This window comes from Lissotriton helveticus, chromosome 1_1, assembly GCF_964261635.1.
Source record: "Lissotriton helveticus chromosome 1_1, aLisHel1.1, whole genome shotgun sequence".
NCBI lineage: Eukaryota > Metazoa > Chordata > Amphibia > Caudata > Salamandridae > Lissotriton > Lissotriton helveticus.
This window is the reverse complement of record NC_136057.1, coordinates 1,740,500,688-1,740,518,266: the sequence shown is the minus strand read 5'-3', so window position 1 is coordinate 1,740,518,266 and position 17,579 is coordinate 1,740,500,688. Positions and strand designations below refer to the sequence as shown.

The 17,579-nt window shown below is 46.2% G+C and overlaps 1 protein-coding gene across 3 annotated transcripts in view; it reads left to right on the top strand.

Annotated features, from left to right (window-relative positions):
- Positions 1-16,539: 16,539 nt before the first annotated feature.
- Positions 16,540-17,579, top strand: part of HOOK2 (hook microtubule tethering protein 2) — a 406,674-nt gene continuing 405,634 nt past the window's right edge. The window contains exon 1 of one of the 3 annotated variants that reach the window (XM_078689227.1): positions 16,540-16,786. In XM_078689227.1, coding sequence (XP_078545353.1) covers positions 16,742-16,786 — 45 coding nt within the window. In that variant the 5' untranslated portion in view covers positions 16,540-16,741. The remainder of the gene's footprint in view (positions 16,787-17,579) is intronic. The other 2 variants (XM_078689226.1, XM_078689228.1) reach the window with 2 other exon arrangements.

The following is a 17,579-nucleotide window of genomic DNA, read 5'->3' as shown; positions in this document are numbered from 1 at the left end:
TCACGACGCCGGCGCTTCGGGGAAACGCACGCCGCCACCACCGCCGACACTCCCGCAGACGCGGAACGTTGAGGGCGCTGTGATCCAGCCTGCGCCCGGTCACCTATGACCAAATCCAAGCGACCCGCCTCGCTAAGCAGGCGAATCGCCTCAAGAACGCGATAGTCCTCACCAGCCATGATAAAATCGCACAAAAGGCCTACTAAAAAAGACAAGACAAATTCTAACTATGCAAACACCCGGCCACCAGGTCACCTAAGCCTAAAATGGTGGCCGGGAGGAGGAGCCCAAGACACTTATAGGTTGGGCTCCTCCAAAACCAAAAAGAAGCCCAAAAGCAGCCCAAACGACAGCCTGCTCTAAAATGGCCCCCACCCGCCCCTCCCAAACAGCCCGGGGGGGGGCCCCTCCCAGGGGTCGGCTGCCCCCCCCCAAACCCCCCTTTTGAATTTGCCAATTAATAGCCGGAAGAAGGCTAAATGGAATAACAAGAAGACTCAGGATAGTGAAGGGCTACGGAAATGTATCCTATTTAACGCAAGATCGTTGGTGAAACATAGTGAGAAATGTGCCCTCCTGTTGGAAAATAATAATGTAAAAATAGCATTTATCACCGAGACTTGGACTGACAGTGCGTCAGGTCTGGACTTGGTAAAGGCCACACCACAGGGTTATTACTGTCACACGCTCGACCGACCAGTAAGGAAAGGAGGTGGACTTGCTATTATTTATCACGAGTCTCTCACCCCCAATTTTGTTACGGTCTCTAATGCGGGGTGTGAGGCTTTAGCTTTTAACATTTATTCTACTACTCACAAGCCTTTCAAAGGCATACTCCTATACTGGCCTCCAGGTCCTAAAAGTGGGTTTTTAAACTTGGTGGGTTCGGTATTAGAGGATGGGCTGTGTCTAGAAGCGTTCACGGTGTTGGGAGATTTTAATTTCCACCTTGAAATTGCTGATGATCCTGACACGTCCAGGCTGGAACAAACTATGGGTTTAGGAGGTCTCAAACAAATGGTGACACCCCCTATACACGTAAAAGGTCACACCCTGGATGGTATCTACTCTAACAATAAAGAGCTGGCTGGTGTTTCAGTCTCTCCGATTTTATGGTCGGATCATTGTGCAACTAAAATTTAAACTGAGTAACTCCTCGGTCCGCCCTGTCGGTCTGACAGAGGCCAAGGAGATCATCACCAGAGCCTGGGGCAAATTGGACGTTGAAAGTCTTGAATTGGGTCTGAAAAACCCCATGTATCAACAGCCGTCGGATGTTGAGGAGGCAACGCTCATTTACGACAACTGGCTTCTTAACGCCTGCGATCAGTTAGTTCCTCGCAAAAAATGGACACCTAAACGAACCTCCCCTACGGCTCCTTGGTACTCAGAAGAGCTCAGGGTCAAGAAACTGGCCTGTAAACATGCTGAAAGGATATGGCGTAAACATCACGCAGAATCCGATAAGGTAAAATATAAAATCTGTATCTCTGGATATAAACAAAAGCTTTTAGAAGCAAAAAAAGAGTATTTCTCGCTGCAAATATCTAAGGCTGAATCCAATTCAAAAGAACTTTTCAAGACCATTATTAAACTATCTAACCCCAACACTGCCAAGATACAGGGCGACCCAGAATTTTGCAACAAGATTGCAGAATTCTTCAAAGTAAAAGTAGAAACTGTATTTTCTTCTGTGGTGGATTTGATTAATAACAATCAGACCAACTCCAACAAAAACGATGGGCCTGTGTGGACTGTCCCAGTGAGATCTTTGGACTCATTTACCCTTTTGGAAAGACCGGATACACTTAAACTGCTGGATCTCATTAAATCGGGTGCACCTAGTGATCCTTGTCCAGTGTGGATCATTAAGCAGATCCCTGACTTGATTGGATCTGCACTTACCCCTTTGCTTAATACAGTTCTATCTTCTGGAGTCTTTCCCAAATCATGGAAAAAAACTTCAGTGTTACCGCTTCTGAAGAAACAGTCACTAGACCCTAAGGACCCTAACAACTATAGACCGATTTCTAGGCTCCCGTTGCCAGCGAAAGTGCTAGATAAGGAAATGAATAGACAACTTAGTGATTTTCTGTCATTCAATAACATCTTAGACCCATCGCAATATGGGGTTAGAGCCTTTCATAGCACTGAGCTGGCCTTATTAAAATCTACAGAGGAAATCAGAGAGGCCGTGGCTAAGGGAGGAAATGCCATACTAATCCTATTGAACCTATCCACGGCTTTTGACACCGTCCACCACAAGGTACTGCTGAACCGGATTTCAGAAATATGGGTCAATGGCTCAGCTTGGGAATTGTTGCGATCATTCCTATCGGACAGGTCTCAAACTGTTGACCTGGATGGGAACATGTCAGAACCATTCACTCTTTCATGTGTGGTGCCACAGGGCTCAGCACTTAGCACTACACTTTTTAATATCTACGTGGCACCTCTGGCCGGCATCATCAGGTCTTTTGGTTTCCAGCTCACCTCCTATGCTGACGACACACAAATTGTGTTGTTGCTGACGGAGGGAGCGGAAAGGAAGACGGGTGATCTCTTCCATGAGTGCATGGGCTCTATTTCAACCTGGATGTCCTCCAATTGCTTAAAATTGAACTCAAGTAAGACCAAGGTCTTGAAATTTGGCAACAATCCTTTGGTCTTGACACCAGAGTGGTGGCCTGAGGATTTGGGTGTGTGTCCTGAACCATCAAGGAAAGCCAAGAATCTGGGGATCTTGGTGGACAATAAACTCACCATGGGGGACCAGGTGAACATGGTGACCTCAGCATGTTTTATGGTCCTCAGAATCATAAAGAAAATAAAGGTCTTCCTGACTAAAGACAATCTTAGGATGGTGGTGACAGCACTCGTAATGTCGCGGCTGGACTATTGCAACAGTCTTTATCTTAATGTTCAAAAACAACATATGAACAGGTTGCAATTGGTCCAGAACGCGGCAGCTAGAGTGCTGACCGGAACATCGAGGTTTACCTCTGTCAAAGGAGACTTAAGGAAATTACATTGGCTCCCAATACCGCTAAGATCACGCTTTAAGGCACTATCTATTGTCTTTAAGGCAGTCGATGGCATTGGTCCGGAATTTATTAGGAAGAAATTCTCCTGGGACATTCCAGGGAGATAATTAAGATCTACTGGAACCAAACTCGTTCAGGTCCCCCTTTTCAGGAAGACCAACTGGGGAGGTAGAAGTGTTGTTCACTGTGCAGCTAAAGCTTGGAACGAACTTCCGTTCCAACTTAGAAACGCTCCAGACCCCATCTCCTTTCTCAAGTGCTTGAAGACATGGCTTTTCTCTTACTGCTAGGCCTACGCTGGCCAGATAATCAGTACTTAGCGCCAGGACACCCTAGGGTAATCGCGCGCTCTATAAGTATTAATAATAATAATAATAATAATAATGGGCACGCGGCCGGGCGAGGCACGGCCTGTCAGTGGCCTATCTGAGCGGCGCCTAGCTAACAAGGGCAAGAAACACCCTTGGGCAGGTGAGGCAGGCTCGCGAATCGTCCCAGGGCCGCCTGAGGGGCAGCAGACATGAGGAAGACACCGACCCCAAGGCCAGGGCAGGCCCATACCAGGGGACAGGGGGCCTGCTCCACAACCGAAACCAGCACCTCGGAGGAGGCTGCATATCGGGGGACCCCCTATCAATCCTACATTATCTTCACAAAAGGCACTGAAACAAGTGCCGGGGGAGCACAACTCGGGGTCGGGAAGGCATCGGTTCTGCAATTAATACACAGAAGATTCGGGAAGAGGCCGCTGGCGACCTATTTACAGACATTCCAAATACCAGGTGCGTTACTGTACTTCCCCCTCCATCCGAACCCCCAGTCAAACGGCGGAATTGCGCACAACCAGCGGAAGACACCCGGCACATTCTTTGGGAAAAGAGGAACAGTCACCGACCCCCACAAACAGGACACAACACACAGTAAGCTTCACACCTCAATTAAGGGGGCAGATTTGGCACACATCAGTCCTCCCTCACGCCCCCCTGCCTTAAGAGCTGCTGGCTGTAGCCACCCACTTGCAATATGGGGAAACCAGAAGGACATCAATCAAAGCTCCCCTTCGAGAAAAAGCGCACCACCAAGCAGATGGAACCTGAAGTGGACTCAGCTGCCGCCACTCATTCTCCAGGAGAGCTAGACGTTCAAGATCTAGACCTTAAAGAGATCCTGTTAGAGGTAAAAAGCAGCTTGAAAACTATTGATGCTAAACTGGACCTGCTCACTGTGCGTCTAGACAAGATGAAAAACATTTAGAAACATGTGTGAGTGAGTCGGAAGACACCCAGAACACCACATCCAAACACCTCTTGCACATGGACAAAATCCTAGATCTGATAAAGCAAAAGAATGAGGATCTTGAGGTACACCTGAGAAGCAATTATCTCTTCATTACCGGATTACCAGAATTGACTACCGTTTTACGAATGGAGGACTTTGTAGCAACGATGCTGTGAGATTTTTTTGAACAGGAGCTGTCCCCAGTCTTGATCGTGGAGAGGGCCCACAGGACCCTGGGGCCGCATCTGCCCCCAGGGACACCACCTCATCCAATAGTAGCTTGGCTGCTAAACTATAAAGATCGGGACACAGACCTCCATGTGGCAAGAGAGATAGGCCCAATCCACAACAAAGGAGACTACCTATCCTTCTTTCCAGACTTTGCAATGGTGGTGCAAGCAGCCAGATATAGTAGTAGGGATTTTCTATTATCATTACAAAAAACTTCCCATGCATGTCGGCACTTACTCTCGATCTATCATCATGGGAAGGCCCGGTCAGCTGCTGGGATTGTAAAAAAGCCTTTTCTTACACACAAATATCATCAGTCACAGGTGTTAGCAAAGGGCTACGTGGGGGACTCATAAACGCAAGGTCAATGTCCAAACACACTTTGCACATCTTCGACTTGATAATTGAAAGTGACCTAGATTGTCTCTTTATCACAGAAACTTGGCTGAAGGCATGGAGTAATCCTGATATAGTGCATGCCTTGCCTCCAGGCTATCTCAGACAAAGGATGGACAGAGGGGAACAACGGGGTGGTGGCTTGGCGATTATCCATCGGGATACCTGGAAATGCTCTATAAATGAGCTCCAGGACATCAAAGGAGCAGAATGCGTGGGTTTTTGCATTAAGGTCAATGACTTCTTTACATTTACAGGAGCATTGGTCTACCGCCCTCCAGGCCCGAATAAGGAATTTCTGGAAAGTATTGGGGAGGTACTCAGTAACTTGGCCCTTAGATTCGCCAATTTCACTCTACTCGGGGATATTAATCTCCACCTGGACTCTCCCACAGATCCGGCAGCCATTTCGTTCAAAGACACAATGGAAGTATTAGGTCTATCAGTACTTACATTGAATACAACGCACCGGGCAGGACATATCTTAGATTGTATTTGCTCTAACCTTGCTACGCTTGAAGTAAACCCTCCTATGGTCCAGACATGGTCAGATCACTCACTGATCCCTTTTAACTTCTCACAAGAGGGGGGAGCTAAGGGCAAACACTTAAAGAAAGGGGCGCAGGCCAGAAATGGGGGTTGGAAATCGATCATTGGGCATCCGGATCTGATTACGATAGCTAGTGATTGCAGGCCTTCAATGACAGGAAATCCGGTAACTGATAATAACCGCTTCAGGGAGTGGATGTTTACTCTTAAAGACAAATCTGGCCATACTAACGACAGAAATAGGTCAGGCCAAAAAAGACTATCTGCCCCCTGGTTCAATCACACCTTAAAAGAAAAACAAGGAGAGATGCGAGCTTTTGAACGTAGGTGGCGAAAAGACTATCAAGATGAGGAACGCTGTAGATACAAAATAGCAAGAAGTCAATATCATGCACTGATTAAGGAGGCCAAAACTAATTTCTATACGACAGCAATAGAAGCGGCAAACAACAAACAAAAAGCGATGTTTAAAATAGTGAAGGGTTTTAATAACCCAAAAATACTGCTGCAGGAAATTCCTCCATCTAATAAACTCTGCAATACCATAGCGGACTTTTTCGAACAAAAAGTACAGGTACTCACCAAAGATTTTGTCGCCCCCATCATAAAATCAGCGGAAGAAGGGAGAGCGTTAAGATCGCACTCGGACAGTATGGCCACCTTTCGGCCAATTAGTTTGGAGGAAACCCACCAGGTTATACTGGCGATCAAGTCAGGATCGCCGTTTGATCCATGCCCCCCTACTGTTATACAAGCGCTTGTAGACACTGTTAACCCTGTAATTAATAATATTGTAAATGCATCATTGGCCACTGCAATTATTCCTTCAGAATGGAAACTTGCGGCGGTTAAGCCTTTGCAGAAAAAAAAACTAGCAGATCCCACTACTCTGTCTAACCTCCGACCTATTTCGTTGCTTCCTGTGCTATGTAAACTAACAGAATCCTTTGTGAACAAACAAGTCACAAAGTTCCTTGGGGAAAACAACGCCTGGCACCCGAATCAATCCGGCTTTAGAGCCCAACACTCCACTGAATCAGCACTCTTGTTTACCACTGATACTATTCGAATGGTTATGGATCAGGGTAAGAAGGCTGTCCTGATATTATTAGATCTGTCGGCAGCCTTCGACACGGTCTCACATACCATCTTGATTGACCGGCTAGCAACATCTGGCATAACAGGAGACGTGTTGGAGTGGATTAAGAACTTCTTAAGTGACAGGCGGCATGTGGTCACCCTTGGTGACTTCTGCTCAAGGGGAAAAACACTCACGTCAGGAGTTCCTCAGGGATCTAGCTTGAGCCCGACGCTCTTTAATATTTACACTACCCCTCTGATCAGGCTGATATTGTCCTTTAGGATGGATGTTATCGCGTATGCGGACGATACACAGCTTATCCTAGTCCTTAATAAAGACACTAAGGACTGGGAAGAATATCTTAAACGCTGCTTGACGGCCACATTTGATTGGATGGGAAAGAATCATCTGAAGTGCAACACGGGGAAAACGGAAATCCTGCCACTGGGCCCGCAAAATTATTTTATCCCCAAGCTATGGTGGCCTGAGAATGCGGAGGTACCGCCAAATACAACTAATGCGGCACGTAACATAGGCATCAAGTTTGATACCGCTCTGTCATTCAAACAACAGGCGCTGTCAGTAGCTGGTACCTGTTTTAACCTCATTAAAGGTCTAAGAAAATTATTTGATCTACTCCCACTATCAGCTAGGAAAATGGTAGCGGTCGCCCTCGTAACAACGAGACTCGACTATTGTAATAGTCTATATGCGGGAACCAACAAGATGGTTACTCACAGGTTGCAAATGGTGCAGCATGCAGCCGCCAGGCTGGTTCTGAAATGGCCAAAGAAATCCTCAGCATCTGCCGCATTAAACACTCTTCACTGGTTACCAGTGGTTAAACGGGTGCTGTTTAAAGTCCTGGTAATCACCTTTAGGGCCTTTCACTCGCAAGGACCAAAGTATATACAAGAGAGGTTTTCCCGATACCATCCGTCGCACACCTTGAAGTCCTCCAACGCCAACCTGCTGGTTATCCCCACTTTTAAACTCAGCTCAAGGGGTGGCAAATTTCTGCCAGCCCTAGGGTCCAAAGCATGGAACAAACTCCCCCCACATCTCCGTGCTATGGAACAGGAATCGGAGTTCAGAAAGGCATTAAAGACCTGGATTTTTAGTCTCCCTGACACCTGCGCACATGCACTAGTATGAGGACCCTGGTCACACTACGGATAGCAGCCGGACCAGACTCTAGATCTACTCTGGTCTGTCTAGGCGCCAAGATGCTTCTTGGAGTGATAGTCGCGCGGTACAAATACCAATTTACATTACATTACATTACAGATGTGAGGTCCAGCCAGCCAGCCAAATGACTACTACAGCAAGCTAACTTAAAATACGCAATGCTATATCCAGCCAATCTGCGCATAGTACAAGATGGGAAAACATACCATTTCAGGGACCCAAAACAGGCCCTCAAGTTCACCAAGAAGCAGGTACAATCCAAATCCACGCAAGGTGCATCCTCGCAGACTCTCTCTGGCGCTCGGCTGAGCAACAACGACTAAGCACACTTGGCGCTACTCAAACTTATCTCACATATGTGCGGACATTGCCCGCTAGCGGAGGGCTTGCAACCCTCAGGACACCGATAGCCACCTGCACTAGAATTTATTTGGTTAAAATGAAAATGTACTTATAAGATTGCGATAGGGTTCTAATAGACTACCACGTGCGAGCCTCCACAACTCATGGGCTCCCAAACCTTTATACCTATGCTCGGCCACCCAGTCGTTACTGGCGGGCTAGTACGCGCAGAGCTTCCGCTGCTCCCAGGGATGAATTCCAAATGTTTAAGTTGTGGTGGGGCGTTCTTTCTCAACCTGAATGGGGGTTGGTGTGGGAGGGAAAGGAGAATTGGGTGGGTGGGTTTACAGTTAACTTTATGGAAGTTTGTTTTGCGTTTTTTGACACTGTTGGCATGGTCATTTGCACTTACATCCTTTTAGCCGGACATCGCATTCATCTGAACATTAGAAGCGACATCTCACACTCTGGGAAATGCCTAGACATAAAGCCTACTACAAACCTAAATCATAGAAAGGGGTAGCCCAACCTCAGTAAAGCTCATAACATGGAACATCAGGGGCCTTATCGACAACAGGAAAATCCACCTGGTACATGCCTAGCTGCACAGACACCAGATAGACATCTGTTTACTCCAAAAGACCGACCTGATGGGTATGGCTCTCCCCCCACTACTCACAAGGGGGTGGGCCACCACCTATTCAGCCACATACTCCAATGACACTAGAGACACATGCATCCTTATCCGAAAAGTTCTGGCCTGGACTACGATACAGTGTATCTGTGACAGCGAGGGGGTGATATCCCATCCTAACAGGCACACTCCATAACCACCCAATCACCCTCTCCACACTCTATGGCCCTAATGGGGATAAACCAGAATTTTTCACTAAAGTTTGAAACCTGATCTCAGGCACTAGCTCTCAAGGGACGATTTGGTGTGGTGACTACAATGTCCAACTCATAGACTCCATGGACAGGGAAGGCAGCTCAAGGTGCCCACACCAGCAAGCCGCCCAGAATCTGACCACTATCATAGAGGAGAATCACGTCATGGACATCTGGCGACACACACCCCCAACACTTGCGCAGGCACATGTTTCTCCCTGCAACAAGGAGCGTGGTCCAGGATAGGTTACTAGCTGATAACCAGAGAACTTCTCCTTTGGCAACACACAGTCACTCACCTGCCACACATACTCTCGGACCATCCCCCATGCAGCTGACCATTGACCCCCCGAGCACACCACCAAGTGCATTCACATAGTGTCTGCCCCCTGGAGCCCTAAGGGACTCCGCCTTCAGAGAAGAGATTCGTACGGCAGTCCAAACCTATTTTGATCAAAATACTGGTTCCGTTAGTTCACCTGCTACTCTCTGGGGCACCTTTAAGGCAGTGATTCGAAGCGAATGTCTAGCTAAACAACATGGAGTCTGAAATCCATCCGCAACACACTCAAGAAGCTCAAAAACGACATAATCCACATTAGAAACCCACTTCCACAGCTCGGGCCGGGACCCTACTATGGCATGTATATGCGAGAAACTGTCTGAGTACCAAGACGAGGCAATCCGGGAAACCTTGTTACTGGGCAAAGAGACCCAGGCACATAGGTACAGGGAGGGGGATCGCCCTGGCAAAACACTAGCCCAACTGCTCCAAAAACCACAGGCCACGTCAGATATCGCGGACCTGCTGGATTCGGAGGGCCAGAGGCATTGCTCCACAGCGAAGCTGATGCCGATCATGGTTAACTTCTTTGCAAAACTATACTCCACTGTTCAGGATGACACCCCCCCAGAACTCCAAGCATATTTTGACGACATTGAGCTGATAAGGCTATCAAATGCTCACCCGGAATTCTTAGACTCCCCAATCACGATCAAAGAAATCCAGCAGGCATTTGCCGGACCCTCCCTAGAGAAAGCCCCTGGGCTGGACGGGCTACCAGCCACTTTCTATCAAGAGTACTCAGACATTTTGGCACCTAAACTCCTAGACGTCTACCTCGATGCCTTGGAGACAGGCCTGCTTCCTCCCTCGATGCGGGAGACCACAATCTTTACACTCCTCAAGCCAGACAAACCTGCCCACAGCTGTGACTCTTAGGCCGCTATCTCTCATCAACATTGACAATAAAATCTTCGCAAAAGTGTTAGCCAACAGATTGCTACTCCTACTTCCGGTGATGATGAGGCCTGACCAATCAGGATTTATACCAGGCCGATCAACATTGCATAATTTCCGTACCATGTTCTCAGTGATACATTACTTACACCCCCATCTGCCGGCTGTAGCAGCGTTGCTCGACACCACAAAAGCTTTTGATACATTGGAATGGAAATACATGTCTCTGTTGCTGGGAAGGAAGGGACTGAGCAATATTTTCCTTGCGCAGATCCGTTTACTACACGCTCTACCCACCGCCTGCATTATGCCTTAACAGTCAAACATCGGATCCCTTCTCGATCGGCAGGGGTACAAGACAGGGATGCCCACTATCCCCCATACTTTTTGATATTGCAATGGTGCCCCTGGCTGCGCAGATCTGTCAGCACCACGCAGATCGGGGATTGGGCTTCTCCACTCGCGGCATGGTAGTGTCCCTTTACACGAACAATGTCACCCTGTATGTAAAGCACCCTGAACAAAATCTGTCACCACTTATTTGTGAAATGATATGCTTCTGTGGCATATCCGGAGTTCAGATCAACTAGGCCAAGTCCACGCTGCTCCCCCTGACAGAGGCTGCAGTCCCTTTTCCCATAGAATACCCACTTCAGTGGGCGGAAAGGCCTATCAAATATTTGGAAATATATGTATGCAATAACTCAGAGGAAGTATGCAGAGCCAATTTTGGCAAGGCAATGCCTTGGATGGAAAACCGCATGCCTATATGGAACAAACTCCCGCTTTCTTTGGCGGGGCAAATCGCCATCGCAAAGATGGTAGTCCTATCCAAGCTCTTTTACATGTTTAACATCCCTATGCCAATGACGGAAGCCTTTTTCAAAAGACTTCGGTCTAATCTCATAACATTAATCTGGGCCGGAAAACAACCCAGAGTTAAATACGAATTCCTCACGTTACAACAAGCACAAGGCAGAATGGGTGCACCAGACCTGCAGCTGTTTACACTATGCACCCAAGCACAATTTTTACACTATTGGAAGCACCCCACAGCCTTGCAGCCACATGTGGCGGTGGAAATAGATAAGGTCTCACCATGTCTGCTCTCTACGGCCCTGTTCCTCCCATTCAAATGCCCAGGTCCTGAGATAGACACTTCACAGTGCTTGAGATGGGCGTTGAGGGGGTTAGCGAGACGGCGGGACACACACACCTTTACGCCCCATCAGTCCCGGTGGCAAAACATCCCATACTGCCGCCGTTGTCGGACGTTGGCACCTGCGCTCGAGCCAGTAAACTTGGCATCCTCACCTTTGCAGATTTTTTTCCAAATGACCAATTCCTCGACCCCCCCGGCAAAGACCCTGCTATAAACACTCCTCTTGACACCTTTTTATACTACCAATTGAGCAGTATTTGAGACATTCCCAGGCCCCAGCAGACTCTTATAGCGCTAGAATACATCTATACATCTGCCACTGCACGTAAGCTTATTACATCGCTATATAACCACATGGAACACTCCTGCCAGCCCAGTTACTCACCAATAACCCTGACAAACACAGATAGTAATTTTACACATCTTTATTCTGCGGCGTGAGAGAGCTCAACATTCTAAGCCTGCCTTTAACTCATCTCTCCAACACTTACGTCACAGGCCTACAGTGTACAGTGGAAACCAAAAGAGTTCCAGCGTTCTTTTATTTACAGGACACTACATCTCCTACTATGTTAAATAAAGAGTTGCAACTTTTTGAAAATAAAATAAATAAATATACAAATACATGAAACAATACATAGATATGCAGGCAATTATAATTCTTCACTTAAGCATTGTGTTGCCTGAATTACATCGCTATATAACCACATGCAACACTCAGCGCCAGCAGCAGCCATGCCAGCCCGTGAAGCATGGGGTGTCGTTCTCCATTCATCTCTCACAGATGAACAATGGTCATTCTGCTGTGGCCAGCTTGAGTCTCTATCCCCCAACTACAGACTGCGGCTCACCCATTTTAAATTACTGCACTGCGTTTACAGGGCTCACATTCAAACATATCGCATGGGGCTAGCTCGGGACTCCCATTGCACACGATGCCATTCGCCAACGGCAAGTTTTCTACACCTGGCTTGGCATTGCCCAGCCATCACTGACTACTGGGGGAAATATTTAACACTATTGGGAAAATAATAGATACACCACTAAACCCGTCCCCGTTGCTGGGGATGCTGGGCTATGTGTCAGAGGTGGATCGCAGTGTCTGTAAACTTGTCGCACTAATGCCTCTGCTCGTAAAACACAGATTCGCAATGAATTGGGGACGCCCCCAAGCTCCACAAATCCGAGACTGACTTAAAGATACTGCATACTGCCATGAGCAACTGACCAACTATTGGGAGTTGATGTTACTGAGATGTCGTCCCCATGATATCTGGGAACTCTTTAAAGCCTATCTCCGACTATCGGAGACCACCGCCGTGAACCCTGTCGAACAGAATGCAGGGTACCCAACCCCATAATGTGCCCGTTTGCATGGCTCACCTCGCAAGTCACTCCTTACCATTGCTGCCCCTACAATGGACCTTCAGGAAAGTCACTGCTTGTATATTGAATATGCACTGGGTTGGGCACTGTGGAATGCACCAAGTAGCAGGAAAATGATGCCGCTCCCTATTTGAACACATATGGGTATTTCCTCATTTCCCCTTCCCTAGCCTGCTAATCTAGTGTAATGGGTATAAACTGTTATGATTTTAATTGTGAAATGTCTGTGATGTAAGTGCTTTGTCGCTGATAATGCTGATTAATATTTTGTTTATAATCATTGCCAATGATTTAAATAAAGGTTTTCAAAATAAAAAAATAAAACAAAATTAGCTGTCCAGCCCGGTTCTCACTCTGGCATACTGTTGTAGCATCCTGCCAGCCCAGTTACTCACCAATAACCCTGACAAACACAGATAGTAATTTTACACATTTTTATTCTGCGGCGTGAGAGAGCTCAACATTCTAAGCCTGCCTTTAACTCATCTCTCCAACGTCCAACAACGGCGGCAGTATGGGATTTTATACCCATTACAATAGATCAGCAGGCTAGGGAAGGGGAAATGAGGAAATACCCATATGTGTTCACATAGGGAGCGGCATCATTTCCCTGCTACTTGGCGCATTTCACAGTGCCCAACCCAGTGCATATTCTTCCTCATTCTTGGTTCTGAGGTTGATCTATTGAGGCAGCTTGGCCGTCATGCCTCTTCCAAACATGAGAGTGGCAGGGCTTTTTTCTGCCATTGAGTGAGGGGTCGATTGGTAAGCTTAAAGAGTAGTATCCAAAACAACTTTGAGATTGAGCTTCTCCAATGCAACACACTAAACAGCTTTCTTTAGAGTACTTATGAACCGTTCTACCGGACCGTTGGCCTGACTTTTTTGATGCTTTATATTGAGGTGATTTAAAAAATCTTAAAATTCTCAACTAATAAAATTTGGGCTGTTGTCAGATTTTAAGATTGTTGGTACACCCCATGTTGCAACAATGTTATCTAATTTTTTAATAATCTTTTCATGTGAAGTGGATGAAAGGTCTTCTGCCAATTGAAAACAGGAGTATTAATCAACAATGACTAGAAGATGATGTCCATTCTCAAGAGGACCAAATAAATCAATAACAATTCTCTATCCAGCATGATGTGGCAATTCTGACATGTGCAAAGGCTATTGAATAACTTGAGACAAAAGACAATTGCATATATGACAAGTCTTTATTTCTTTTTTAATCCTTTCGCCAGGATATGGAAACAAGACTCGTTCACAGAGAGTTCTCTTGGTGGCAACTATTCCTCGATGACCTTCATGGGTGATGTCGATCAGTTGTTGTTATAGACTCTCGGGACTAACAATTTATGTATCTCGTATAATGAGGCCTTCTTGAGTCACTGAAAGTTCATCCCTTACATTTTTGAACTTCAAATACTCACTGTCATTAGTAAGAGATCTAGAATGCTGGTTCCATGATAAATACGCAATAATGTCTATTAACTGTAACATGTCACTATTTTAGCTCATGGCTGTGACAATTTATTTTAAAGACATTGCAGCTGGAGTGCTTGATTTCACACTAATATTGATGTGGGACTCTGCTGTCTTAGATGCTGTATCAGGGCACTGTAATGGTACTCTTGAAAAAATGTCAGCAGGATTCTGATCTTTCCCTGGATGATGTAGAATTGTATAGTTGTATTCTTGTAACCTCCAACCCCAATGTACAATTCAAAGAGGCATTTTAGCTTTGGGATTGCCAAATATCATCAACAGTGCTTGATGATCAGTCACTATGTGAAAGGCTTTCATATAAGAATATAGGGAAATAGTCACAAGCCAAAACCACTGGCAAACTTTCTTTCTCAGGTTGCGAGTAAGCATGTTCCATTTGTAAGAGGCTTTTACTGGCGTATGCTACGACATCTCTCTGGGCATTTGGCTGTCCATTGTGCTATGCAAGGATTGCGCCTAACCCAACAGGGCTAGCATCAACTTCAACTGCTGTATAAAGTTTGGAATCAAAGTAGACCATTTCAGTGGCACTCTCAATAGTTTGCTTGATTTTTTTGAAGCTCTTCTCAAAATCAGTTGACCAATGAAAAGACACATACTTTTTTTGTTAATTCTCTTAAAGTTACACTGACCGTAGCAAAGTCTTGTATGTATCTAGAACAGTTACTGGCCATACCAAGAAATGATCATAACATAGAATTGTTTTGGTGGGGGATTTTAAGGAGACTTGGTTTTCCTGCATTTGCTGCCCCGCGACGGCTGCAGGTAAGAGGGGGTGAGGCGGGGGTTGCTGTCAATCCCTGCGTTTGCCGCCACCATGACGGCTGCAGTTAAGAGCAGGGAGGAGGCCACCGCAGCCAAAACTTGTGCCACCCGGGGCAGACCGCCCCTTCATTATGCCACTGATAAATAAGGTCCCTAATCGCTTTAAAATATATCAATCCGACCAGACATTGAGTTTATCCTGCAGAGTCAGTGGTACAGAGTAACACGGTTACTGAATTGGAATTAAATACTATCTCAGCCCTGGAACGGAAATGGTAAATAACAGTATCCACCATGGACACTGGCCAGTAACCACCTACTTCCTTGGGACCCAGAGATACTGGCCTGGACCCGGTACAAGGGCAAGGTTCCCACACCATTCTATGCACAGCACGTCTCCAGTGTGAGGGTTGGTACTTCACAAAGAGCCACTCAAGGCTGCCCGGTCGGACCATATGTCTTGATTTAGGTAAGACTTTTTAAAAGCGAAAATTAGATAATTTTATCTTCCTCTCACCTAAATCTTCCACCACATCAGTACAAATGAATGGGGAAATTTCTCCAGATTTTTTCTCTAAATCTTCCTCACTTGTTCTCTAATTTTGGCATGATCATCTATGTTTGCCTCACATGCCCCAATCATGCCAAGATCCCAGATACATGCATGACTAGCTGCTCCAGTCCAGTATTTTTTTTTGCATTCAACGACTTTGTGAAGAACGTTCCCACTTAATGATCCATAAAGAATGTAGACGAAGCAGGAAGTAAATGTTGAATTTAGGAGATGTATTCTTCTGGAGTATACAGCAAACACAGGAGCACAGCTGTTCTGAAGAATGTCCAACTGCAGTTGGAGTTTCTAGGCGAACAGACACGAGCGATGCACCTTTAAAGGTATACATTCTGTCAAGTTGCGCACGCCGTGGAACATACAGTAGTAAGCATAATAATGAACATGGAAGAGGTATAAAGTAATACACTTTTTTTTTTAATAAACAGCACATTACAGACTTGTAGTCCTATTTACCCCAGTAAAATCAGGACTACACGCTCCATGTTGGAAAGAAAAAACGGTGACTGGGGCAGCTAATTACACGGAGACTTGCTAACATGACAGTTATACCCTTCGATTTATGAGTCACTCTGAGCACGATCTGCCTGAGACTTCGCTTTCCAAATCTAAAGATGAAGTTGACCATCTTTCTTGACTGCAAATAATATTAAAGGACCACCAAAATTGTGCGAGGGTGTGTGTAAAAAAGGATAGCCATTTGCTGTCAGGACAGTCCAAAGAGTTCAATTCAAATCAACATGACAGCCTTCTTAGAACCCAATGCAAGACTACGGCTACGTATACTTCCGCCACCATCTCTGTGGGCAGGACTTTCTCTTACAGACGATAAAAACCATCCCAATGCAAGATGACTGCCATAAGTCCCTTTTCTGTGTTCATTCATTACTGTTATAGCGCTAGTTTGTTGTGCTGCGCCAGATCTGGCAAGTGAAAAGACACCTGTCTGCGGTCCTCGCGTATAAACCTGACTCGCGCCGCTCTGTCCATAGAGTCTCCCTCTCGTTGGTTTACAGCTGGCATTACGGAAAGTACAGAGGGACAGGTTGAGTAGGCATTTATCGTAGCGCGTTGTTTGGACCTGGGGCAGAAAGAACCCTCCGGTGCAGTCATGAGTCTGGACAAGAACGAGCTTTGTGGGTACCTGCTGACCTGGGTGAGTGCTAGCAGGTACTTGTAGAGACACCTGTGCAACTGGGAGGGGCACTGGGGCACCTGTATGTTTACGTAGTAAAGTATAACTACCCCCTCTGACCCGAGAGTTGAAAGACCAGTTGTAATGTATTCGTTTAATTGGGCATGTCTTCTTAAAACACCGATTTCTGGCACATTGTTTCGTTTAAAGTGAGCCAAGACCAAAACCCGTAGGATGCAGTGAGTATTGAGTGAATTCTCTAGACTCCAAAACTGTCAGGTGCCAATTGACAGGAGTGGTCACAAGACCAGCCACTCTAAAAGGCTCAACGTGACTTACGACTCCTTCATCCGGTTGCTTTTCAGCAAACTACTGTGAAAATTAAGCAAGAAGTCCTAGAATGTGAAGTGCTCTTGGCTCAAGTACCTACTGGGTGAAGGTGTCAGTCATGACATGGAGGGCGGGGGAGAGTTGTTGGCAGCGTGGGTTTCTCTTGACAATTACGTGCATAGTGCAAGACATCCATTGAGCACCTGGTATGGTGGGTGGCGGTTGGAAGGGCTATACAATCTTCCTCTTGTGTATCTTTGTTACAAGACGAGTGCACACACTCCAGAAGGACACCTTTTAAGGAGCATAGTTCAAATGGTACCCATATGTGACCTCTTCAACCAACGCTGGTTTATTTTCCAACAACATTTTGCATGCTCGGATATGTAAATCTTGATTTCTGAAAGGGGTAAAGAGAAGTAGCAATGCTATTGCCTATAATATAAGGACTGTTTGGAGGTGCCATATAAGACATGGTGCCAAT